Source organism: Synchiropus splendidus, chromosome 11 (genome assembly GCF_027744825.2).
Source record: "Synchiropus splendidus isolate RoL2022-P1 chromosome 11, RoL_Sspl_1.0, whole genome shotgun sequence".
Classification (NCBI taxonomy): Eukaryota; Metazoa; Chordata; class Actinopteri; order Syngnathiformes; family Callionymidae; genus Synchiropus; species Synchiropus splendidus.
The window spans coordinates 17,450,167-17,478,135 of NC_071344.1; the positions used below are offsets into that span (position 1 = coordinate 17,450,167).

Genomic DNA, 27,969 nt, shown 5'->3' on the forward strand with positions numbered 1-27,969 from the left:
TTTTAAAATCTAACATTTAATCCAGAAAGCATTTGCATGTCCATACCATCACATAATAGTAAAAATGAACTGCATCCATTCCACAAATCGAGGCCGGCTGATGGGTCGATGAGGTGTCATGAAACAGTGGCCACGAGGTGGCACTCCCTGCTGTCCAATCTCTGGCAATGATTTCAATGGCGCCCCCTACTGAGCTCTGGAAATTAGGACACAGCTTCATGAAACCTCAGGTTCAGCACCTCAGACTGGCGCTATGTGGATCCCTTGGTAGGTGACGTGGCGCGGTCACAGAATTAGGCCACTGTACGATCAGCATCAGGGAACCGTCCCTGGATGAGAGTCGCTCCGGCTCTAAAGGTAGGCAGACATTTGTTGTCACTCTTTCAATCGAGGTGTCTGCGCTCACAAGTCCCTGAAGGGTTTCACACCAGGCTTCTGGTCCAGGGGATTTGGGCTCCTCGATCAGGGACTGCATCCTTCAGCATCATCCTTTCTCAATGTGGGTTTGGTGTCAGATAAGACTGGGATCAGTCCCTCAGGTCCACAGCTCCCAGCTACCTCAGTACAGAAAGGACTGGAGTGCACTTGCTCCGGTGTGCGACCGGGTTTAATGAATTAAAAGAGCTTCTGATAGGCACAGTCATATAAACCTGCGCCTGCAGTGCTACAATTTTGGCTGTCAGATTCCAATGTATCACGGTCTGGGCTTCTTGGACTCTCCTGGAAGTGATTCCAGCAGTTCGGGGAGTGCGATACCATGTGAAGGACCTGTCTTGGATGGAGCTGGAGTCTATTGATATCACATGGTACAAAGTGGACACAAGTGAGTTGGACTTTCCGCTAAAACAACTGGACTCCAGATCTTGCTTGGCGTCTGCCACCATTTTCTGCATGTGAAAAGTGCCCCTTTGTCTGGAGCCACTTTTTCTTCAATCTTAAATTCCTGAGAGCAGGACGTGTATATGAGTTTTCCGACCTGCAGGGTGGTGCTCACGATCCCCGCTGAGGCTCCTCCCACTCCAAGCTAACCAAGTTAGTTGTAGCTTGCCACATAACTGCTAGTATCAGAAGTGAATGGGAACATTTTGGAACGTTTCTGAATCCAAACAAACCGACCCCAACTGCAACATCTGTGACGGTTTCCCTTTCTTCTGGCTTGAGCACCTGCCCCCCAGGGGTACAATGTGTCGCTCATTCGGATGACCAGGTTTAACATAGAAAGAAGAGCTTGATTTTCTCATGTGATGCTTGTCAGGAGCCTCCTGGGGTCTCTGCTTTCTTAACACTGGACCTGCTTCAGATCTCACGAGGTCTCTGGAGCTCCTCGTGTGCTCATCACAGGTGCAGCCTACAGGTGTCTCTACGTTCAACAACTGAAAAGAAAAGAAAAGAAGAGACTGTTCTTGGCACTCAAGCTGTGGTGAAGCCCATCCCTCCTCAGCGCAGCGGCGTCACGTGCCTGCCTCAGAGAAACAAACCAAAGTGAAGAGGATCGCCTCTCTCCACTCGCCTCAGCCGTCTCGCACAAAAACACATATAACACATAAATACCACCACATCAATCTGCAGCAGGATCGGGACCAAACCAGAGAAGCCAGGCCCCGGAGGGCTGGAGTGGAAAGAAAGAAAGACATTGCCCGGAGAATTTCAATCGTTTCCACATCAAAAGCAATGTTGGCCAGGCTCTGGGTTCTGGTCCAAACAGGGCAAATGCTCTCCGCTGCTTCATCTGACATGCACTTTGTTGCTGCTGGAAATCCTTAAATCTGGGCCGCGGAGCAACTATCACACACACTGTATGCTAATGTGTCTGCTTCTGCGGGATGTTTGGCGCCTTCACAACACTCCACATGCTTCAAAGACTGCGAAGCGGGAAGGAAGTCCGGGATGTTCTGTCATAACTGGCAGCGAAAAGTGGCGCCGCGGACCTGTAAACGCGGCACGTGTCGGCATCAGCGTGGAAAGCAGGGTTGTGCAGAGAAGATAATTGGATTCTCTGACTGCGCTTCAGCACGTTTGTGTTCCACTCTCAGGTCTGTTGTTGCTTCAATCGCCGCCGAGTCGTGCGGTTAAGATAGCAGGAGGTCGTCCTCGCTGGCAGCCGACTCACCAGGAAGTGAGTCGCACTCACTCGTACACAGCTGACTCACAGGATCACGGCATCCAATACAGACCAGAGTCGCTCAGACAAGTCACCAGCTTTAACTTCCAACACTCGGAACTCTGCTTCCTGAATGAGGTGAGTAAAATTTAACAAGAGAAAATCCAAATATTGAAGTGAAAAAAAAAGTCCTATATACGTGTAGGTTTAAATCCTTGAGTAATTGTTAATAATTAATAATAATAATAAAAATAATAATAATTAATTTTTGCCAATATTTATGTCTTACAATTTGGAAATAATTTTTATTTATTTATTGTTTTATTCAATTTCTGACAAATATGAAAATATAATAATAGTAACAGCAAAAACCACAACAACAACAGCAACAATAATAATAATAATAATAATAATGAATGGAATAAAAACATATTTACACAGAAAAAATAAAATTATAGTAATTTTTCAGGGTGAAAGTTGTCCAAAATAGTATAAAAATTAAAAAATGTGAATTTATAGAAAAATAACTGCATTTTTTTAAATATATTGATTTGTGACAAATAAGGTGAAAATATAAGATAAAGCTGAATGTATTCTTGTGCAGGGGAATGTAAACAAAAAAACAATAGTCCAAATAACATATATATATATATATATATATATATATATATATATATATATATATATATATATATATATATATATATATATATATATATATAATGATTAACATATGAAACTATGAAAAATAAAATCTGAAAAAAATGAAAATGGCACACATCAAATTTACCTAAATTTGCATTTATAAAATTATTCTATGTAAATAAATGAATAAGCAATGTAAAAACTTCAAGGTAAGTTGAACAAATTGACATCATTATACACTGTTTAAAAAACAAGCAAATGGAGGGTGAATTATTTTCATGATCTTTGCAATTATTTTTTAAAAGTAGAATTGCAGTAAAATTGCAGAACAAATAATTATTATGAAAAAAGCACATTTAATTTATCCAATAAAAACATAATATTAAGGAGTGCGATGGGGACGGAAACAGGAAATGTATTAATGCAAAAAAAAGTCTCATAAAATCAGAGAAACCATCAGAAATATTTGACGTAACAATAAAATAGCAACAGTTACTTGAACAAGTCTCTATACTTCAAAGCGATAAATCACGTCGTCGATGATCCGATATGAAATCCCAGTTGAATTCTTACCAAAATAGCTCCGAAGCAACCGAGCGTCTCCGACTATCAGTTCTGAATTATTTAGTGGCTCGGTCGTTAACGGGCGATAATTGGTGGAGTTGTTTCCTCCTCTCCGTCTCTGCTAATGGCTTAAGTGCCTCGGTCACGTGACTCCGTCGTAATATCGCCGAGTCGTCGAGCAGATTTATTGGCTCATTGACTCGTGATGTTGCGGAGAGGCTTTTATTGTGAATATGAACAGCAGTTCAAGTCCACACGGCTGTAATTCTCTCTCTCCGAGCGTGTGTCACACATCAGCACAAACTTGTTACAAATAATGTGTGGCGCAGTGTTTGCTGTAATATACAGCAATTTCCCGCCGATGAATCACCTCGGAGCAGAACAACAACAGCTGTTTTCGGATTTATATCTGGAAAATGTCTGCAGCCCGGCGCTAGCGGCGCGCGCCACCAAATAGCTTTTCCCTGACCCTTGAGCCTTTCCTCCGTCCTCGCGGCTCATTACTGCCCACAGTCACGGCAGAATTATGTGTGGATTGTTCCCTCAAAACAGATTCATTACTGGTCTGAGGGTCCGCGTCTGCCGCAAACACAACAGAGAGCCGCATGTTTGGGGACGAATGAACGCGGCGCCGAGGTCACCGGGTTGCATTTTCACTCACAACACTTCGGTGAGACGGGAAAATAGCGAGGTACAAGGTTGGCAAAATGCTGAGACCAGAAGCAGGAGCTGTTGTGAAGCTTCTGACTTTCAGGGCCCAGTAGGTGGCGCTGTGGCGCTAAGTGGTGGCACTGGGACAGACCCATAACTCCTCAGTCTTTTCTTTGGGAGGAAGGAGGCTGGGCCTCTTATCTCCAGCTGCTGCCCCCATGACCTCACAATAAGCCCGGAGGATGGATGAGATGGATCAAGTTGGATGACAACCGCTGCTCTGCCTCAATTTGCAACACAAGCATGTCTACAGTCTGCAGAACCAGTTGGGACTCATGGGTGGAAGTTCAGAACCACGGACAGTGGTACGGGTTCAGGGCCACTCCTCAGTTGCTCCTAGGAAGCCTTCAGCACTGGACCCCCATCCAAGGAAGCAGTTTAACATTCAGAACAAATTGAAAAAAAAAAAAAAACAGCGTCACTTCCGGCTCCCTCTGACAGCGTGACGGTGCCGATCGATGGTAACCCACTGGTGTGGGCTTCACGCACAATCTCAGTGCGCACAGGCAATGGATGATGACGACAACACCTGGGGCGCCGAAATAATTGCTGCGGTTTGATGTGTTCAAATTGCATTCACACACACACACACCTGTGTCACAAGCACGAGTGCAGACCCACAACATCATTACGTGTTTACTCCATCATGCCGCCTATGTGGGTCAGTAGCACATGGAGTGGGCGGCGGCGTGTGCTTGCACCTGTGCTAGCATTTCCCACGACCTGGAGGTGTTTGCTGTCAGGAGATCCACGTCTCCATTTTTCATGGTTTGGGGGTGTTTTACTGAGTTGGTGTGTCGTTCAGAAATGCGTTTGGTGTGAAGAGGTGTGTTCTCTGCCTGTTCCTGTGTTTACAGTTGCTTGTGAGAGTTCAGTGTGTGTGTTTGAGTGTCTGAGTATTTAGTTCATCAGTATTCAATCTACATATTTATTCTACATGGCTGTGAGTTTTTCCTGTGTCTTTTAAGTGTTTTTTGTTGATGTTAAGTTTTTGTGTACCTCTGTGTATGTAGCCAAACTGCAGCTCTTTGCCCAGTTTCAAGAGGCTCTTGAGGCTGTTGAGATGATTGTTTGTACAAGAGATTAGTCGGGAAAAGTAAGGGCGATTTCAGCAAAATTTCAAGATGTTGTTGGAAGACTTTGAATGGCGTCTAACTTTGAAACAATGGCCATCGCCTCAGGTGCGCTGAGCCCCTGAATTCATTGCCAATGAGAGTCGCGGTCTTCAGACCTGGATTGTCACCAGATCCACGATTTAACATGACAAAGTTCCACGTTTCACTTTGTCATTCACTAAACTAAAGGTATGGCTAGTGTTTCACCTATTATTCATTGTTGAACGTTGTGGAGTCTGTTTAATTCAGTGGAGTGAAGATGAGACGCGCCGGTCTGTGTGCGTGTGAGCGACGCTTCAGACTGAAGCGTCCACCACGCTATTGGTGGCATGAGCCACGTCAAACAATATACAGTGGTACCTCGGTTTTCGAACGTCCCGGACTTCGAACAAATCGCACTTCGAACTAAAATTTCCAGATTTTTTTGCTTTGGATTTCGAACGAAAATCCAGAACTCGAACGCCCCCGAAAAAAGCCGGAAAGAACATAACGTGCGCGGACCGATCAGCTGAGCCACGACACGCTTTGTTATTGTGTATAACGCAGCCTCTGTATGCAGACGTGTCCCGTTAGCTACATTTACTGACTGTTTTTTCTTCATATTGAAGTGTAAAATCTTTCCTGTCTCCGCACTGGACCGTGGTAGAGTGTCACAGGGGAGGTGCTCGCTCTCCACACCTCCGAGGCTGGAGCGCTCACTCCAGGGTTTGATGTCCTGTTGTGGGCTGGAGCTGGGACAGGGATGAGGCGAGTCTGGGACAGAGCGTTACTTGGTTTATGACTTTGTCACAGCCAAACTGCACAGAAGCACACATTCAGAGCTGGACACGCACCGGGCACCTCTTCACTTCTGGAGAGACGTCACTCACTCGGCAACCCCTCCCACATGCAGCGGCCACACACATAGAGGAACAGCGCACCTGCAGCAGACACTCTACATTCACTCCTACAAAAGCCTGTTTTAAGGCTTGGAACGCATTATTTCTTTTTCCATTCATTGTAATGGGAAAAACCGAGTCAGATTTCGAACAAATCGCTTCTCGAACGGCCGTCTGGAACGGATTGTGGTCGAGAACCAAGGTGCCACTGTATATGTCAAATAAATGGCGCTCACGTCTCTATCTACGCCGCTTGATATTTCAAAGATTAGCACGGTAAAATGTATTTTTATTTTAATAATAAATGCATACGAGACATACGAACCAGCGCAAACCAGCAACCTTGTGACACACAGTGATGAGCTTTAACCACTACAGGATGCTGCCGCAAAGTCACATGACCAGCTGTTCAAGTGAGCCCTGTCTGTTACACCGATATATTTTTGGCATATGGCTCTTTGCAGCAACACAACAAAGAAATGTGGTTCTTAGCCTCTGACTGGTTGGCCACCCCTGATGTAGGGGGTCCCCGCCACACAGAAATCTGGCAAGCCAGCGTAACCCTGGTTATTATCTGGAGTATAGAACTTAAGAGGGATTCATGCCGAACAATAAATATTTACAGAAATAAATTAGACAAAAGCTACATTTCACTTTAAACATGTAATACGCCTGAGTCACAGATGCTTTTACAGCAGCCTAGTCTGAAGTAAAACCCATTAGAATCATCGTCCACACAAAACAGACGCCCTTGTGTTTTGGTTTTTCAGGGAATTCAGTGTGTTAAAGTGTGGTGATGTTTTGTGTATTGTTCAGTATGAGCTTCTCCACAGTTGAGTGTGTGTTAGTGAGATGTGTGTTTCAGTGCTTGATGAGTGCTGGGTTGTGTGTCTCAGCCTGTTCAACATTCAAATAATCTTCTGTCAGAAGACTTTGAGAATTAAATGTCAGACACGTCTCCTTTAATCCCTAATCCAGCAGTCGAGAACAGCTGTAATCCAATTTATCTGAACTGATGAAGCTTTAAATCCAAAGTGTCTTCTGTGATCTGCTGCCACGAATGTTGCTTCTCCTGCCGTCGTCTGGTCCGTCCACGCCTCTGTGATCTGGTGTGGAATCTCTGACGTGAGAATTGAAGAAAAGCGTGGCACGAAAATCAGATTACGGTCGACGGGGTCAGGCACATCCGCCGTGACCAGCGGCGCTACATCTGAAGAATGGAAGGAGGCGAAGAAGAGAGCGCAGGCAGGAAGGCGGTGGATGCTGCCGTGATGTTTGGAGACTCAGGAGTCAGAGATGAAGGTTGTCATTTTGAGGAAGGACCAGATCAGAAAGGAGTCTTTCAGAGGGACATGTGGAGACGCTTGGAGACAAAGTTAGGACGAGCTGGTTTGTGGAGAGGAGGGACAGAGTTGGACCGGGAATGTTGGAGGCGGAGACTGGTTCAGTTTCACGTCCCCCCACCCAAGTTAGATGAGGCGCGTTGACTTCAGCAAGCAATGGCGCGTGCATTTATGAGGCCGCCATATCAGCACCGCACGCGGCTAACAAGACGCCGCCGCACGCATCCAAGTCGCTCAGCAGGTAATGGATCCATGGCTTTGTTTGTTTGCAGTAATTATCGTCCCACAGAAGCTCCGAATACGCAGCGTTGCTTTGTTAAACGCAGGCGTTTAACCCCCTCCCGCCTCATCTGCACATTAACTGTGATGTCATCGCGTGAGTCACAGGACGTGGAGGTGGGGGGGAGAAGGGCTGAGTCATCTGTGTCTAATGGACCGACAGAAACGCGGAGGAGTGAGCTTCTTCACTCTAGTGAACATCTTTGCTGTGTGGCTGTGTGTATTGTTAGTAAGTTAGGGTGCACCTGGTTTAGCTATACTTGTGAGGACCCCACAAGTTTAAGACCCAAAATGTGGGTGAAGACTAACTGAGTCAATAAAATGGGGTTTAAGTTTGGTTCGGACTCCTGGTGAAGTTTAGCCATGTGTTTTGGATGCTGTGCGTTTTAGTGTGTGTTGAATAGTGTGTCCATTGGAAAAGAACAACTGTGTGTTCTCTGTGTTTGTCTTTACCAGTTGGCTGTGAACAGTGCATCTGTTAATATCAGTGTGTATCTTTCACATGTTCTTTACGCGGATTCAAGTGAGTTTGCTCAAGTGCGCATGCATTCGTGTGTACTATATATGTATCTATAAAGGAGCTGAAGAGAATTAAGTTTTATGTCTGTAAATTTTGCAGAGATAATTCTTTAAAAATTATTTTGTTCAATAACTCAAATATTTCCATTATTAAATATGGTATAATATATTTAATAATGGAAATAAAATATGCTATAATATATATATATATATATATATATATATATATATATATATATATATATATATATATATATATATATATATATATATATATATATATATATATATATATATATATACCATTAAAATATATTATATATATAATATATATGTATTTATATTATATATAAATATATATATTTTTATGTAATATTATATATATATATTATACCATATTTTAATGGAAATATTTGAGTTATTGAACAAAATAATTATTTTAAAGAATTATCTCTTTATTATCTGTACAGATTTTTTTTTTTTTTTTTTGCTCTGTGTGTTTTTGTATTGGGCTCTGTCCCGGTGTTTTTATGTGTGTGGGAAGAGCAGACATGCTGATTGTGTTGGCAGTTCAATTGGAAGTTGGAAGTCCGAGCCGGGAGAAACGTCACGGCTGCTCTCAGTACGTTCCAGTTATGGAGGTTGGAAAAGAAGGCGACTTCCACCCAAGAGAATCTCAGGCAGCTTCTTAATGAAGATGTTCCATTCACCACAAAAAAACCTGCAGGATGAAGAGGAAATATACATTTGCAGAATGGGTTTTTTGCCTTTGGTGCTCTTTATACATTCTAAACTGTTACTTCATTCGGGGAAGCCATCTTGGATTGCGAACTTCCGAGTGGGAAATCCAAAGTCCAGTGATGTTATTAGGAAATCGGGGGCGGAGCTGAGAATTTCCCAACATGAAATGGGCACTTCCTTTATGTTAGCATTGTAGAACTTGCTGCTGAGCTCGGCTCTGCTGCATTGACTGTTTTGAATGGCGGGTTTGTTCCTCTGTGAATGGAGTGTAACAACACTGAGCGAGGCGTGGGTCAGCTTGGTGGATGGTCCTCTCCCGCTCACGTCTGCAGCCGCTGGGGAGCAGGAATGTGTGCAACTCAGGAAATTAAACTTTTCGCTGCAGCAGCTTGACCTGAAACAAACAAAAGAATGTGGCAGATGAATGTATCGCACGCGTCTAGACAGCAGGGCGTGTGCGTCACACGGTCGTGGCCGCAGGGAACGCGTTCTCGTGCCGTGGAGGTCGCTGACTGCTCCCATCGCTGCGGTCATGACAAACTGTCCACGCGGTTTTAATCTCGCGACTTCTGTTGATGATGTCACTTCACTCTCTGGCAGGACGTGAGAGTCTCTGCCGGGTCTGTGAGTCCAGTTTAACACCATCATAAATGTTCACAACAGTAATAACAACTTCGCATAACAACTTTCATTTGTCAGCCGCCATTGATGAACAATGAATCCTAGCCACAGCATCCAGACAGATTTCAGTCCTTTGTTGTGACTCGGGATTTGACTCTTCATCATCCACCTCTTCACACCAAACTGAGTCAGACGAGTCAGTTGACTGACTTGCACCTGAAGTCTGCTTCGAGTCTTGAAATTATTCATGTGGTGGCTAAAACTGACTCAATGTGATGCAACAACTCCATAGCTAAGACTCATTCCTGTGAGTCGACTCCATCCAAGAGTCCTTTGAGTCAGTCTGCTGTGGGTCGGATGCTAGTGGACACCAGCAAGGAATTGATGAGTCTGTACACCTAGCATTGCAATGACTGAGTCATGGACAAACCCTCATGACTCATGGGTGCATTTGTGGGGTACTTTACCTGCAACACCTTTACTCCCCAGTCACCGTGACTCGTACCCATGAGTCACTTTTTTTTTTCAAGTTGGTGCAATATGTGTCTGACTCGCACTGTATCTGGGGTGACACCTGATGATGACATCACACTGTTTTTCATTTTTTCATTGTTTTCTTTTTTTTCTTTTTATTTTTTTATGACGGTTGGCCTTCACAAAAGACTCCTCTCGCTAACTTTTAAAATTGAATTTTATTGTATTGTATTGTATTTTTATTGTTATTGTTGTTTCATTCAATTCACACATTTATCTCAACCAAAAATGAAGCTTGTGAACGTGATTCGGCGCCATCTACAGGAGGAACCCGACCTTAACAGCTGAACATTTCTACCCTGCCCTGAATGTTTGAAAATACAAACTTTAATTCACTTATTTCAGCTGCATGTTCAGGATTTACTGTATTTAATTGTGCTATATGAGAAAGTATGATATTGCATAGTGTGATGTCATCAAAAAGGGCCAGCGTGGACACAGTTTGCTGGCTGGATCAATGTATGCCTTACACCCAAGTGACCGTCTAGGATTGAATTCTAAAGAGGTTTCTTCTACAGTGCGTCGCTCCGACTGCTGACCGGGTTTGACTTCTTCGTGATCACGACAGGAAGTTCTCTTGATGCGAGTCATTGACCTGGACTGATTCTTTCTTTTGGATATTGACTCAAATCTCGACAAAAGAACTTCTCGTCTGACTCGTAGCTGGACCCTCTAAGCATCACTTGACCAATTCTTTCACGACAGACACGACCGAGCGGCGAAGACAAACCTGAGGTAACAAACAAGTGACTCATAGGTTTGATCCGGAGGCGGAGTCTCATCTCACTCATGAATCCGAGCGTCTTGTTTCCTGTCTGAGATGAAAACTCATGGTTCGTCATGTTTCCTTCAAATAATCATGATTACAATCTGAACTTTAAACAAGTCGCGGCGTTCGGTCGCGGCAGCGAGGGACGGGATGAAAGAGCCGCTGACTAATCCACCGCCTGGTTCTAATGTCAGGCGTCTTAAATCGGCGACGTGCATGAGCAAACTCAAATTACACATGATTTCCTCTGATAAGACTGATCTGGGCGGCCCAGGGCTTCGCCTTCTTTTTTCTCTTTTCAGGCGGCAACAAAACACACGCAAGTCATTAAGTTTTCCACTGCGGACGGCGGATAATGGATGGATGATGTGTTTATCCTGTTTGTTGTGGACTGGTGACCTTGTGTGACCCCTGGGGGGGGCAGAGGAAGTGAGTAATGAATGAATGAAACATGTTATTTTACCGAGATAAGAACGTGAAAACCCAGTTTTGAAGCTTAACTTGTTGGTGAACGGAAGCTAGAACTCCATCTGTAGTGGTCGGTGGTTCAAGTGTGACACTGCCATGAACCTCTTCAGCTGTGGGAGTCAGGGATTTGTGAGTCAGAGTCTTGTTCTTTGGCCAGGCGACGAGAACTTCCTAAGCTGGAGTTTCCTGAGCAACGGAATCGTCGACAAGCAGCCGCAGTCAATAAAAGGTTCTCCTATGGACACAAACAGACTCACACAACACACACACTCCTGATCGAGTCATTAACTCATGAGTCACAAACGCAGGAGACTCTGGTTGATTTTTCAGAACTGAATAATCTTGTTTGTTCAACTGGCTCACTCTGGTGACTCATGGCTCTCAAGCAGCGACTCACAAAGACTCAAAGTGGGTCAGACTTGAGACTGGCTGAGACTCTCCAGACATGAGTTGCCCGTCCTGGTAACCAGGTTTAACAATCCCAAAATCAAAGTTCAGTTTTCAAAAGCAACACCTTACGCAACATACAGCTACTACGCTCACGTGACGACCACAGAGACTCATTTTTTCTGAGTCATAATTCCCAGCGGAGTCTTGGACGAGATTTCACTTCACAAATTCTGCTCTCAGAAGTATCCAACGCAACTGACTTTGTGTGTTGTGAATCAGTTTTTGTACACAAGTAAACCACAAACATTGGCTTTGATCTCGACTCCAGAAGACTCACAAACACGGGTCAAACATTAGTGTTGACCTCACAGATATCCTTCAGCTACCTCCATCATCTGCATCCAGCACATTCATGTGTTTGCAGCTAACACACACATATTTCTATCTCTATCTTTGTGGAGACCTCTCATTGCCATAGCCCTTTCCCCAGCCTCTCCCTCTAAACCTAACCATCCAAAGCACATGGTTAACCTCAACCAGGACTCTGAACCACACTGGAACCACAAAGATATAAGGTCCCCACAAGGTGTTTCCCCCCAAATTGGTCCTCACGTGGATAAATAAGCTTAAACCCCCCCCACACACACTTTTGTTTTGCTATTTTTGTGAGGACCTCTCATTGCCATAACCCTTTCCCCAGCCTCTCCCCTCCCCCGACTGACAGTTTAACCCTCTAAACCTTGTGAGGACAGGCCAAAATGTCCTCACAAGAAGGAGGCGTGTTAAGACTTGGTACTCGTATGGCTAAACACGGCCACACACACACACTCACACACACGCGTGCACGCACACTCAGCAATGTTTGCTGTAACACAAACTGTCCAAATAGCTGGAAAAGCAGATGCGTCTTTCATATTTGATCTGTGAGCCGCCTGCCGGCGCTGGAATCCACAGATGACATGACCGGGTTGTGTTTTGTTTGGACAGACTAATCAATTGCTGGCATTTGTTGTTATAGCCACGAAAGACGAGAACAAATCAGATTTGACATTTGCGGCCCGAGTGCCGCGGCGCAGACCGCTGAGGCGTCGTTTTTGAAGCGTGCTTACCGTGCACTTTATACATAATGTATGTGTCGAGGCATGACAACATGTGAAACACGCTGGGCTCGGTGTGTCTCACATGACCTTCATGACGGTTCAGAGAGGGCGAACACACGGGGTTAGGAGTTCATTAGAGCCGCTGCCGCGCCTCTCAGGTGCTCAGAAGAGGTTAGCTTTGGAAACATGAGCCTCGGTGGTCAAACATGAGAGAGACAAGCAGTCAGCGCTATTGCTGCAGGTCCTCTCTCTGGATGTTGACTCAAACGGCCGCAACATCTTGGACCACAAGGTCTGCGGCTCCGAGTGACTTGACCCCAGGAGCCTCGCATGCCGACGAAGGTCCACAACTTTTCGAAAGGTTAAAAGAGCGCAAACTTGTTGGTTTGGAAATTACCTTTTAATTCAAATTTATTTTCTGAATTTAAATTCCGCACTTTAAGCCGCAACTTTTTCCCACACAGTCTGATCCTTGCGGTTTATACGGCGACAATAGCCATATTGAATGGATTTTTAAGGGCAAATGAGCTTCATGTTGCTTCGTCACATCCGATGAAATGACAGGCGTTTTATTTACCTTAAAGCACTCGAAATGGGCGGCAGCACCGTGGCGGAACGTGGGCGAAAACAGCGCATTTTGAGCACTTTAATGTGAATAAAAGATGTGAGGAGTTGGTGATTCTAGTTTAGAACGTTGCCCAGTTAGTTTCATGAGTCAGTCACCATCCATCCTGGAGTCTGTTTTCCAAACTAGTTTAGAAGTGATCCTCATGCATTTTTTAGCACCACTGACCTTTCTACGGAGCAGGCAGCACCACTGCACCTGCATCTTATAGACCGGACTCTTAAATCCCTCTTAAATCTAGTGGGTGGGGCTTGTGCGCACTCTAGTCCGGGATGTAATAAGATCCAAGGAATTTCACCCCAAACTGTTTTTTTGGGTTTGATCCAAACCACCCGAGTCACACAGAAGTCATGTGACCTAGCAGAGGACCTTAATGATTTCCATTCATCCCAAGTAGAAATACCACATCTTTATTTGAAGCACAAAACACTGTCACATGATTTCATATCCACAGACTCACAATTTACAAATGTACAGCAACATCAAGACTCACACGAAAATGCACGTCACATTCACGGACGAGGATCCAGCCTCCTTCAGCGTGACCAGGAATCAAGGCGGCGATGACACCGGTGCTGATGCCATCAAACCCTGCAGGTGATTTCACCGCTCACAATTCACATTCCTCAGAAAGAAAGCGCTTTATCGGCTTGCATCAGCGAGACATTTGGAAATGAGGCGCATTGTCTGAATGTCACGCTGTCCACGGCGACGGGCGTTTCGCTCTGACAGCCGTCACGTTTACAGTCTTCAGCAGAAATGCGAGAGTCTTTAAAGAGCTGATTTATGTGTTCAACAAAGTTCCAGCAACACGCTCCAGTCCGGCGTTAATACTGCGCACAACACCACTGCTGGCGAACAAGTGCTCTCCTGGATCAGCTCTGTGCAAAACTCAGGCTGAGGATTCAAATTTGGACCCGGCAGGTCTCGCACGGCGAGACTGCAGGTCTCTACGGACAAAGCTGCCACTACGGAAACTTGTTTGTTTGTCAAGTCGTGAAACAATGGGGTGGTTTTTGAACATGCAAAAAAGGGGATTTTGTACTGCAGGAACTGCATGCCAAGGTGGGCAACAAAAATTCAAATAAAAAAATATTTTTGGGATCTAGTTAAAAAATATATATATTTCCATGTATGAAATCAAAGGTTGCTAGAAGAACAAAATTTAGAAATTAAGAAAACAGAAAAAATATCAACTCCAAAAACCACAAGTTGTTCAATTTACTTTAAAATCTGAATTTTAGAAATTCAGTTTAGGGGGGAAACATTCCGGCATAATACATTGTTTATTTTGACTTTGTTTTTGCTCAGACGCCACTAACTCAAAGGGCTTTCTTAGCTTCCTCGACGGCACTTTGACTGACCGCTGTGCCTTGTGGCTGTTTGTTCCTGTTACACAGAAAAACACAGAGTACGCTAACACTACATCTACAGCTTCAGAACATCACCTCCTCACAGCTGCCGTAGTCACTCTCCACCATGCTGGACCCGTCGTAGCTGCGTGGGTTCTGCAGCACCGGCCTTGTTTGAGGCTGAGCGGTGTTTGACGGCGGCGGTGGGTTCGGATGCTCGGCGTACGACGGCATGGCGACGCTCAGTCGCATGCTGAGTCTCTTGTGACCCGCCGACACGTTGTCCAGGCTCCGGGTTTGGTGCGTGGGGTAGTAGCTGATGGCAGTGTACTCGTTGGGGCATTTGGTTTTGGGGAGAGGAAGCCCGTCGGGTCCCAGGAAGTCGTCGAGGTTCTGGCTGCTGTAGCACGGAGGCAGCGGGGCGCGGCGGTCGCACCGGTCCAGAGGGAAGGGGAAGCCGCCGAAGCGGGAGTTCCTCCGTGAGTCTATGGTGGAGGTGGAGTAGGTGTCCTCCACGATGTCAAACTGGGGGAACTCCTGGACGGTGGGGCGGCCGTAGTAGTCCGGGTCAGCGGGGTAAACTGAGGAACCAGAGAAGAACATCAGTCAGAAAAAGGAAGTTAGTTATTGGACTCCCATTCCTCTGTCAGCAGTAAAACTTTCTCATAAATGAGTGCGATTTGAGCTGCCAAACTAAAGGTGAAGCGGACACTCGACTCATGTTCTGAAGAGTAGCTGAATGAGAGGGATCGATCTCTTTCCTTCACGAGGAGTTCAGGGACGATCTGCCCCGACAGAACCAGAGGGACTCATCTGAACGATCGTGGGCACGGCAGCTGCCACCAGAGCGGCAGGACTTTAAACACTCGCACAGCTCCTGTTGCTTTAATGAAAAACAACAACAACAACAACGTCCACGGCAGCTCAAGGCCAACGAGGCCTTTTAACACTTAATCGCTTTAAATATTTGTGAAGCGGCTCCTGCGCCTGAATTATTGACCGAGGAAGACGTCACCGCCGCTGATGTCGGCGGCTGACGACCTTCAAGTCATTGATAGTTAGCATTGTTTTCCAGGGATGTTTTCCTCGGCGCTGCCTGGACCATTGTGCTCTGAGAACACGTGGCATTCGCAAGGCGTCGGAATGTGACAACTGACGCTCCAGGACTGTGAGCAATGTAGAATATAAACCACTGAATCCATGAGCAGAAAGTGTTACTGTCCGTTCTTCTTAGTCAAAGTCAGTGTCAGGAAAACAGCAAGTTGGTTGGCAAGTTGGCAAGTTGGATTCCAGGGTAAAGAAGAGACTCTCTGACTTGAGTCTCCAGGTGCTTGGAAATGACTTGACTCCAACATGGGAGCAGCCAAACTTGACCCCCCCGCCGCCTTATTTGCTCTTGATGCCATGCTACAGCAGCTTCACCACTGACCAGATTTCATTTTCACAAGTCTACAGCCTCTTCTACAGGCATCGCCACTGAAGTTGCTGCTGAGAAACAACGGACCCTACTACACTGAAGACCCAAACCTTTACCAACCAGGCCCTTCTGCCGACCAACAAAAGGTGTTGAAGTCTAAGAACTGAAAAAAGTTTGACCAGTGCTGGAGCTGGTTGAATGTTTTGCTTGTTGGAAGACCTTGTCATCTGCAGCAACCATATCGTGAGGACACTGAGAACAAGGCTGCTCCTCTGATGTACACAATGCCGAAATGCTACTGGGCTACTACAGCAAAGTCCCCTCAACTATCTGGTCCATCCGTTGGTGTCCATCAAGAGAGACACATTTAGCCAATGGACGGCAGGTTGTCACAAAGAGAGGACACATACGTCGACCCCTGTCCACTGCCAGAAGAGACATGGTCTGTGTCCAAGGACCAGCACCCACTTTTCCAGCAGGCCGAGACCCTCGTCTGAACACTGCAGACCCCCGAAACAGGGACACAAACTCCATCAAAACTAAACCCCATCGATGCACCGACTTGAAGGTCACCTGCAGCGAAAAACGCAAATGAGGATTTGGAGGATTTCATCCCCCAAATCTCACCCGACAGAAGCATTACACCGGTTGTTCAAACCAAACGACGTGATAAAAGACTCCTGCTGTCGCCGGAGTTACAGCGAATACTAAGCAGACTTCCGCCCGCCGCTGATGTGAGACGGGGAGATGGAGTGAGACGGATGATGGAGCGATCCCAGGCAGAACAACAGGAAGACCCCGGGATCGCGGAGGGAACAGCGAGCGGAATCAAGCCTTTGTCCGATCTTATCACACGTTACTGGGTGTTCCTGACAAGTGACAAGAGCAGGAGACGATGTGCATCCTCAAACATCTTTAGAAGATTCTTTCCCTGAGCATCAAACTGTCTCCGACTATTCTGGAGGATGTGTTTCACTCACATGCTGCCGCAAATACAGGTGCACACCTCACACACTCACATAAAATACATATGAAGTAATAAGTCACGAGTTCAATTTTAATGAATGAAACTTGATCAATATGTTTTTCAGACGTCATTTTAACATCAAATTATTTAATATATATATTTCTATTTATTTAAAAATAATTTAAATAACGCATTTTATTTAATTATGAATGTACTTGTAAAGGTGCCAAAATTCTAAAATGTATTTATTTATTTTTCAATTTGTTAATATAATTAGTTTCTCTAAATCTTGCGAGTGAAGTCAAACATTGCATATTTTTACACAATGATTACAATGTCATTTGAATTCAAAATATTGTTTTTTCAAGAAAGTCCCAAATCTTTATCCTACATTTTCAGCAATTTGTGATACTAATAAATAAAAAATAGACGTAGAAAAGACTGAGTATATGAGCAATGAAAGACAGTTTTGTGAACGCCCGTTTTTTAAAATGTAATAAAATTATTATTATTGTTATCGTTATTGTTATTATTATAATTATTATAATAATAATAATAATAATTATTATCTCTGCTCTTCTCTGATGATCGCCCACATTGCAGCTGCTGGCTCCCAATAATCTGTGTCAGACTCGGGTGCGTCACCTCCCGGTGGTGACTTTGATATTACACTCCGGCAGATGAATGTAACTTCCTCAGCCTCTTTGGCGTCGCCAGCCTCCAGTCACTTTCAGGACGTGATGAAAGCTGCCCAACAAGAGACAAGTCAAGTTTATTTGTTCTGGTGCAGGTCCCCGGTGGAGGGTGTGGACTTGGGCTATGATATCTAATAATGAGCGTCTGGAGGGAGTCTGGGTTCTGAGTGGAGAACGTGGAGTCTCAGTGGACCTTGAGGGTCCAAACAAGTCTGGAACTCACCTTGTTAAGGATGAAGCTCGAGAGGAGCTACTGTACGACTCTGGCTCTGAGAGTGAGAGGTTTCATGTTCAAATCCCAGTCAAACCCTGAGGGATACATCGACTAGCTCACTGTGTCTCTCACCCTGGGTAGCTGGGACTGACTCCAACTCTCCACAAGTCAATGAGGAGAAAGAAGAGGAGGAAACTGAGGTGGTGAAGAAAGAGCTGGGCCTGAAGACAGAGCTCTCCGCTGGGTTTCTCCTCTCACCTGTGGTCACCAGCTTTGGAGTGACCCAGAGAACTCTCTGTCTGAGAAGCTCAGTCATCCAGGAGAGACTCACACCCCACACTGAGAGAATCCATCAGCAGTAAACAAAAATCAACATCCAAACATTCCTCCTCTGAGAACCTCTGCGAAGCAGCAAAGCACAGAACAGTGGGCCCAGAACTCCTCTGCCTGCGTGCCTACGAGCCAGCGTGTGGAAAGATATGAAGTCACTCAAACACCAGAGGCTGTCCATCTGCCAGAGAGCCGGCTGTTTAACAAGATTACACTCTTCACCAGACCAGAGGGTGCGAATGGTTTGCACAGTATTGGAGACAAAAAGGGTGAAATAATGGCACTGTAATAATTTAGAAAGACCAGGTATTATTACTTCATGTATTACTCTTAATATTTATGCTCATTTTCAAATTGTTTTCATGCTAGAATTTTTCTTATTTGTTATAATTAATGAAAATATTTAAATATTTAAAAACTAAAATATAATTAAAATACATATTTTTTCTTTTCTTTTTTCTTTTTAATAATAATATTTTGTTTTTAATTATTTTTATTATTCAAATGGCAGCACATTTTAATTCCTCAATAATGTTGAGTTAAACTGGCCAATATACATCTCATATGTCCTAAAGACGCTGGTGCAGAGGTCCGGGGTTCAGGTCCCGGTGCCTCTAGCCTCGCAGCTCAGAGCCTCAGTCAACAAAGATATTTTACTGCAGCGAGTGAAGAAATTTACGTCATTTGTCTCCAATATTTCACCTTCAGCTCATTCGTCTGCCAAACCGGATCAATACTAGCGGCATGCTAACAGCCAACATGCAGTCCCTTCAACGTGAAGCGCGTTGGAAGACGGAGCAGCATCCGCCGTCCTCTGCCCGGGGAAAAGGTCAAGCAGATGAACGACCTGCCAGCCCGCCGTTGCCGGGGAAGTGATGGCATGACGAACGCCTGATCTGCCTCTCTTCATCTGTCTCCAGAACATAGCTAAAGATGAATGAGTCACGGCTCGCTGCTATTGATCTGAAGGAGAAAAAAAAACGAAAGAAGCCGCAGACAAAAGAAGAGAGAGAGAGAGAGAGACGGTTGCGAGCAGAGAGAGAATGAAAGTCGTGAGTTCAGGAATGTGGAGGGCAGTCGAGAGTGAGCACCAAGGTTCGACGTGTCCAGCTTCTCTTGTGTGTCGTCTTCCACCAGTCAGGACGTCTGACTCATTCAAATACATTGGAGTCCGAGACGGTAAATCCAGTGGAGGATTGACAGGGGATGAAGATGAGCTCCCTTCTAATCTGCCTCACCCCTGAACGTCTCATCTGCGGGAGTCTCATCAGAGTCGCGTTGACTGATGGCTCCAGAGAACCTGCTTCCTGTGACACGCTGAGGCTCTTCAACCTTCAACCAAGCGAGTCAATTTGACCTTGAGTTCACCATCTTCATTATCCCGCAAACCTCCTCCAGCTCTTCAGGGGGAAGACGGAGGTGTTCAGGACAACTCTCCACTGTGTCCCCGGGTCTGCCCCAGGACCTCCTCCCATTTGGAGGTCATACAAAGAAAATGGTGAAGTGGTTCTGCTCAGAGTTTCTCGTGCGTGAGCTTGTCACACCATCTCCTAGACGTCACCTTCTCTGAGAGAGAAGTTCTACTGTGAGCCTCTCACAGATGCTCCTCTTCTTCTAAACCTCACCACAGTAACGGAGCCTTTTGGCTCAGCACTCACCTTCATAGTCCTGGTCCCAGTGGCTCTTCCTGATGGAGTCGTTGTCGGAGCTGGACGGCGGCCTGGCGGGGAGATTCGGAGCCACGCTGCACACCACAGGCCCGGACGTCTTCTGGGAGGAGACCACTCCTCCGGACGAGATGATCTGGCTTCTGGGGCGCAGAGATCTGAAGGGCGTGTGGTCAAGGTCGTTGACTGGCCCCATCAAGGAGGTCAACTCGATGGGGTGGACGTCCTGCTGGTCAGGTTTCGCTTTCTTCGTTGTATGGAAATATCTGCAAAGAGTGAAGGCAATGCTTTACTGTCAGTCAGAAGAAGGAAAATCTTTGTTTGACCCTCTTGCGGCCAGGATTCCATCAGCGAAGCACTAACAAGGAAACCTGGGACTCCGAGTGAAGATGGAGAGAAAGTTTCCAGACTGCACTTTTCACTCTAGTTATACTCATGAAGTCCCTGCTCAACTTCCAACTTGTATAATTGAAGAACTTCCCAAATACAGTTCTTCTTCATCAGCTGAGTCTTTCCAGTGGATGCACCAGAACCCGGACTACGACAGAGAGGTTTTTAGAAATCTACTTGTTTTTTTTTTTTGGCAAAAACAGACGGCAAACATCCACAACACGGCAGATACGACCAATCACACTCGGCTCAGAAACGTGCAGCAGCACGAACATGAAGCAAAAACATTATGACCACCAAGTCAGCAGAACTGTGCTGCTTGGCCTGATCACTTTCCGAAGGCTCTTATTTTGTCACTCCACTTCCTGTTCAACTTGCCTTGGCGCCTATGTTGGTTCTTTGTATTCTAAATGATCAGCAGATGTTTTGCTTGTTTGTTGCAGGACTCTCTTTTAAGACTTGGACTCAATGATTTCAGTCAGTGGACTATTTTTTGACTTTCTAAATAAATATTTTGTGCTTCCATGTGTCTCTGCTTCCATTTTCCAAGCCCTGATTGAGACGTATAAAACAGGACGCCATCACAAATCAGTTGAGCTGTAGACCTCCACGTTCAGTCTCTGAGAAAGTTTAGCATGCTGCTATAGAGGATGCCATAAAAGCCTTGAATTGGGGTTTTGTGATGAATAATATCACTGGACAGTCGGGAAAGACTTACACACCGAAGCACTGACCCGTACGGACAGGTGCGACATGGGAAGTGTGAACTATCCTGCTGTACGTGACGTGGCGCAGAGGTCACTGTGACGCACGATTTTAACGTCAACGCCCGACCTTGTTACCTCGGGAAACAGGATTATTTCAGTTTCGTTGTTCAGTTTCGTTGTTTGATGTTTACAACAGTCTTGAGGTCGGAGCTTCTAGAGGCCCTCAAGCTAATGTATGCAAGTGTAGTTACAAAAACATCCAAGCTACAAGGGGAAAGAGGCAGGGGACAGAGAGGCAGTGAGAAGAGGTTCCTTCTCTGCCACTGGAGAAGCACTTACACGATGCTCTTGACTTGAAACCTTCTCAGACTTCACTTGGATGGGAAGTGAGTCTCACCAATGACTCAAGTGTAAGCTGAATCCACCACATGAAGACCCGAACTTAACACGACTTGGCTTCAAAAAAGTTTTGTGATTGAAAGACATCTACTCTATTTTGGGCCGTGACGCTGGTGAAAGTCAATAGAGAACAGTCTACATGGAAGAACTCAAACTTTTGTATTGGACGCCCATTTTGCGAACCACAAGAGCTTGTTGTGGTTGAGCGATGATACACATATTGCTGTGTACTGTTTGGTTCTATGTCAGGAATTTAAGAAAATGTGTATTAAATGATGAACATTTGGGTTTTGTTGCACCATCAGGTGGGCAGGGGCCCTCACAGCCACGTCGCTTTCGCGGCTGGAGATCTTTCAGTTCACTCAGTGGAAAACGTACTCACCCGTTGGCGTCCTCGGTACGAGCTGCTTTCTTGTTTCTCTGCTGGACGTATCGTTTCCTAATGCAAACAAAGATGGCGACGAGGAGAAGCAGTCCCAGGATGCTCCCTCCGATCTCCAGGATCTCCACGTAGCCGAACCCAGGAGACACCTGACACGAAACGTGGCACACGTGAGCAAATCCTTGTCACGGGATTCAGTTCAAGACCTGTCGTGCCACCGACCTGAGGGAGCGGGTCACAGTGGAATGTTCCCATAGACACATGGCATTCGAAACCTCGGGGGCAGGAATCAGGCGCGCAGACGTCGATGTGTTTGTGGCACCTGGAGACAAGAGACCAGTGACGAAGGGTTTAAACTGCTCACGTGCGCTCCAGAAGCGCTGCTCGTGCCTGTGGAATAGGATGAGCAGAGTGTTTAGCGGAGAGCAGCGGCGTCTCTGTCACCTCGGCCTGGAGAGCGCGCGTTAAATTTGGCTGGCGATGCTGCCGGTCTCACCGCGGCCCTCCATCTTCCCGGGCCAGCCGTGAAACGTGACCCCCGAGGACGAGCTGGCGGAGCTCTGATTGCTCCGCGCCACCGCTGCGCTACTGACAAAAGACCTATCATTTTGATTTACATAAAAGTGCCTGCTGCTCATTGTCGCATGCTCTTTCCCAGCAGAGACACACTTCAGCTGTATTCACAGGCAAATACAGAGTTGATCATGTCCTTCTGCTGAACTTTGGATTTGGGATGGAGCCCAAACTTCCTCTGTTGTGCGAGATAGCAGCTTCAATTGGGATTGTGGGAGGCAGTCAGTCCTTTTGTTTCAGGGTGGGGGAGAATTAGGGGCCGGGTGAGGTGGGGTTTTGGTTTAGATCTCGTTTCAGGTCTGCGTTTCTAGATGGTCACGCTGGGGCAGTCTGCAGCCAGGACACTGCAACGCCGAGGTTATCCAGGAATCTTGGTCATGACTGAGGCAAAGAAGGAGCAAGGCTTTAACAGTGGCATCCGACGTAGAGATCAGTCGTGGTTGGCACTGCCTGGTCTGGTGGCCGAAAATTCCGTTGCTGGAACCGGAAATTGCGCATGTTTTACCAACTGACGTTTACTGGTAAGCGCATTCGTACATGGTTATATCGCGCAAAGGTGGTTTTTTACATACTAAAATATTTTTTTTTTTTTACATAAAATTGTCTAGTTTCAGTTTTTTTAAAATCTAATATTCTATTTTTTTAAAAATCCAACAACATTAACTAGCAATAAGCAATGCATTGTGCAGGTCAAATGTGTTGGAGGAGCTTGAAATGTTTATTGATTCAATAATGCTGGATTTAAAAAAATAGAATATCAAATACTAAATTGTGACAACGTCATGGCGTCGTTACGCTTCAAACGTGCGCATACACAGTGAAGACTGCGTACTTAGATATGCGCGTAAAAACGTATAATTTCCAGATTTACTATCTGGAATAATTTTAATAATAAAAAAAAAATCACAACTTTACACGATATAACCAGTAAACACAAGTCGTAGAACTTACACATGCGTGTTACTAACATCCGGTTCCAGTCCCAGAACTTCCGGCAGACCGCATCAGGCAGTGACAGTAGTGAAGAAGACTTTCTACTTTCATATGTCATATGTCATATGGGCTGGAATGACTAGTCAACGGACACGACTATAAATGTCTATTAAACTACGCACCCCAAGTGTTGACAACACCATGCTGAGATTTGCCAAACTCACGTTTCAAACCTTTTTTTAGCTATTAAATTACAAAACACCACCATACAAGTATTGTTGAATGACTACAACCCTACAAGATCTCAACCAATAACTGTCGTATGCCGAACAGACGACTGACCATTGAGATAGTTGGTGACCAGTCAACTTTCAAAACCATGGTAAGTTTGGGCCCGTATGGGCCGGGACAACACAAGGAGCCGATTCAGAAAAAACTAAGAGGAATGAGTGGAGCAGTGGCCGTGTCACTCTCGCGCACTGTTGTTTGTAAAAGAGAGCTGGGCAAAGCTCTCCATTTCCTGTTCAGTCCCGACCCTCACCTATGGTCATAAGCTGTGGGTCATGTTGAAAGAATGAGAACCGGGATACACGAGGATGAAATGACAGCTGGCAGGTGTCTCTTTTAGAGATAGGGTAGGAAGTTCTGTCACTTGGGAGAGACTCGGAGTAGAGCTGCCAGCGAGCCAGTTGAAGTGGTTCGGGCATCTCATGAGAATGCCCCCTGGGTGTCTCCTTTTTGGAGGTGTTTCAGGCACGGCCTGCTGGGAGGAGACCGAGGGGTCGACCCAGGACCAGGTGGAGGGATTATATCTCTTCATGAGTCAGTGGACGTTGCCCAGGAGAAGGACGTTTGACACTTGCTGTTGAAGCTGCTGCCCCAGCAACCCTGCAACCTGGCAAAAGGCGAGGACGGATTGGGAACTTGATCATCCAAGGGAGGCTTAGAGTAGTTCTCTCAGTGAGAGATGTAAGGCGATTGGATGCCTCCCCAGACGTGCAACAGAACCACTGCGTAGTGGAAACTGAGGTTAGAAGACGGAAGTGGAAAGTGAGAAGTCTAGGCTTCCTGGTCTGCCCCCGTCATCAAGTGTCATGAAGCAGCGTCCTGTCTGCAGATCCCACCAGATGGCAGTCTCCACGCTACTTCAATGAAACCCTACATCATTGTTAAACCAAGAGCGCCACCTTTTGAGCTGAGAAAATGGAGACACTGCTTCATGATACTTCACCACTGCCTGTGTAGACCGATCCACAAAATGTTGACATCTTTACAAAGTGAAGTCAAATGAATGTACGAACAAAATGCCAACCGTCATGTGACGCTGGAACACACGGAGCCCCATCAGGCGTAAGACCATCCCATCTGCGTGTCCATCATTTAGATGTAAACAGACATCCGCTCGGTGACATCCATCAGAGGAGGAGAAAGTGGATCCCCAGCCAGAGTCCTGGACTCATCTCCTGGAGAGCCACTCACACCCGCAAAACAAAACATCCCCAGCGGCAGCGTAAACAAAATGAGAATATGCAAATGCGGCAGAGAGGGGCCTCGTCGGTGACCCGCCCGCCCGCCCCCCTTCCCCCCTCTGTGGCCTGGTGTTTGTCTTTAATCAGCCCGTCCAATCACATAAACATGCAAATTCAAGCACATACAGTTCTGAAACACTAGCGTGTCCTTGCAGGTGCAATTCATTTAGCATATAATGATTCATGTTAGTTTCCACATCACCCTGCGTGTGTCATTACGTCCTGCATGTGAATATCAGCACCATGTTTACGCACAATTCCTCCTCTGCTCAAGATCACAGGGATCTGAAACCTGGGGTCTGAAGACCGCCCTAAAACTGGGGCTTTAACTCGCTGAACAGACGGCTTTTAAACGCACCGCGGTCGGCACTTCAGCAAGGGTTTATCATGAACTTTATCACATGACGTTTATGGAGGATTACTGAGGAGCCCCCCTGGTTTCTCCTCCTGCCCACTTGCCGTCATAATTTGAGGAGCAACCAAATAAATTCCTCTGAAACATTATTCCAGCCAATCACACCCCTCCCATAACCAACCTGTCACGAAGCCAGATGAGTAAATATTTACGCATTTCTCTCACGTTTCAAATCATGGGGTTCAGCAGGGGGAGTCCAGTCTCCCCTCTTCTAACCACTGTTATGGGCTTCATTTCCTGCCTGCTTTGGTCCGTGCAGGCTCTTCCTGTCTTCGTATGGGGCTAGAACAGGGACAGCTTGGCATTGAAAAAAAAAAAGAATATAGGTATTGAAAAACAGAATCTTGGCTGAAACATTTTTGTATTGAGGTAGAAAACTACAATGGTATTAAAAATAAAAATAAGAATGTTTTTCTATATTTATTTTTTCAGCCAATATTCTTTTTTTTCAATGGCTACATTCCGTTTTTCAGTCAACATTGTTTTTTTTCAATGCCTTTATTCTTTGTTTCAGCCAATATATACTTTTTTCAATTTTTTTCCCTGTTCTAGCCCCATATCTTCGCCACCTTCTGCTCTGTCATGACAACACGTTGCATCACCTACAGCAAATTAGCCTCCGCTTCATGCACCAGACGCCAGAACATGAATCTCCAACAACAATGGTGCTGCTCTCCTTTGCCTCTCTGAGAATTGCTTATCTTTTGTTGGAGTGTTCCTACAGTCTTTATCATTGTCATTATTTTGAGTCTTTTATTTAACTCATGCTTACTTATTGTCTTTTATTGCTCTGTTTTTTTACCCCCTTTGATCATGCCCAGGCACATTTATTCTTCTGGTGAACTGTGGATCTACATTGTTGGAGATCGTCTTTAAGTTAGCATTCTAGCTGCATCTTATTTGAGTTTCATTGACTCTTAAAGAAACTGCATTTAATTTGTTCATCTCCGCTCCAGGAACTTGCTGGTCCGAGCGCTGGCTCTCCTCCGAGTCTCTCCTGGATGACTGAGCTTCTCTCTCTCAGAGACTCCAGACAGAGAAGCTCTTCTCGGGGTCCCTCCAGAGCTGGAGACCACAGATGAGAGGAGAAACCTAGCGCTCAGTGGAGAGCTATGTCTTCTGGCTCAGCTCTTTCTTCACCACGCCAGTCTGATAGCCACTGATGTCATGTTCAACAAGTGTTTTCTATTTGTCTTACATCACATCATATTACCAACTCAAACATAGAAAGAAAGAAAGATGCAAAGAAAGAAAGATGTACAAGTAGTTCACGTCTGAAATCAGTTCATTTTCCTGTTTCTTTCCAGCGTGTGAAGGAGTGAACAATGTCACCTTGCTAATTATAAACTGTCACATGACTGTCTCACCGAGTGTCGGGGTCGTCCGGCGCACAGCTGCACATGTAACCTTGACCTTTGGGCACACACACCCTCCCGTTGGTGCAGGGCTGGGAGGCGCATGGATTTCCCGTGAGCTCACAGCGGGCGCCGTGGAAGAGTCCTGCACACCTGCAGCGCGGCTCTGCCAAGCAAACCAAACAGGGGTTGAATACAAAGAGCAGCGGTCATGGTGAAGGTCTGATCCGACTGGTGCGAGGTGCGAGTGTCTGCCACAGGTGTGTGACTCCATGACAGACGTGACGGGGGTTCGGATTCCGAGCTAATACCTGGAGCGTCTATTCTCAGAGTGCAGCGATGCCGAACAATCGCGCGGGGTGAGCCGCGTCAGCGGCAAAGGTCTTGAATACATGTGAAGTAACGCTGAATGAATTTTTTACCTCCTCCGCAAGACATGACTCACATATTAACGCTCTCACAGCCCTTTGGTGGAGACAAATGTATCAAGGCATGAATGACTTGGTTATTGAATTACAGACTAATGGAGTCAAACTTAAAGATGTTCAAGAATGACTCATCTCCAGGAGTCACGTCGCGTCGAGGCGGAATTGTTCGGCTTCGGCTATGCTTTTGGTTTCAGTCTCTGAACATGATTAGAATGATGTTTTCCGCCAGCGCTGGTTCGACGGCTTCTCCTCAGCATAATTCAGAAAGTTATGAATGGGTTTTCATGAGAGGATTTTCTTGAAAAAATAGGCTCTCGCGCCCGGCTTCATTCAGAACAGCCAAAAAAAACCCTGAAAATTATTCATATTTCTTCCGCCGATTTGTGGCACCTCTTTTTAAAGGTGTTGAAGTGAAGCCTTTCTAAAAGTAGGTTTTTGTGTGCACGGATTTGGAATAAAAGTAGTGCTCAAGGAGCCTTGAGGAGGAACCATCTCATTGGTTCACTGTGACATGTTGGTGAGATTATATCTCTCAGTTCACCTGAGAACACCTCTTCCGCCAGGCCTCCGTGCCCAGGAGGTTTCTGGGTTTCTTCACTTCACGTTCTGACCCCTCAACCGCAAACAAAATGGCGGGGTGGACACATGACTTACATTTTTTGGCCATAAACCAGGTTGAGGATGTCAGAAATTCACTGCTGACCACTTGGCACTTGCTGAGGCCTTGGCATAGCATTCACATAGCATGTTGCAAATGAACCAAAGGACAAAGATGGAGGAGCATAAAAAAAATCACTGACAAACACCTGAACC

General features: G+C 45.7%; 1 protein-coding gene across 1 annotated transcript in view; it reads right to left on the minus strand.

The window, feature by feature from the left end:
* Positions 1-14,473: 14,473 nt before the first annotated feature.
* fat2 (FAT atypical cadherin 2) overlaps positions 14,474-27,969 on the minus strand; it is a 97,491-nt gene continuing 83,995 nt past the window's right edge. The window contains exons 25-29 of the mRNA XM_053878436.1: positions 26,741-26,894; positions 22,146-22,245; positions 21,924-22,072; positions 20,037-20,311; positions 14,474-15,336 (exon numbers count right to left, since the gene is read on the minus strand). Of these exons, the coding sequence (XP_053734411.1) occupies positions 14,840-15,336; positions 20,037-20,311; positions 21,924-22,072; positions 22,146-22,245; positions 26,741-26,894 (1,175 nt within the window). The 3' untranslated portion in view covers positions 14,474-14,839. The remainder of the gene's footprint in view (positions 15,337-20,036; positions 20,312-21,923; positions 22,073-22,145; positions 22,246-26,740; positions 26,895-27,969) is intronic.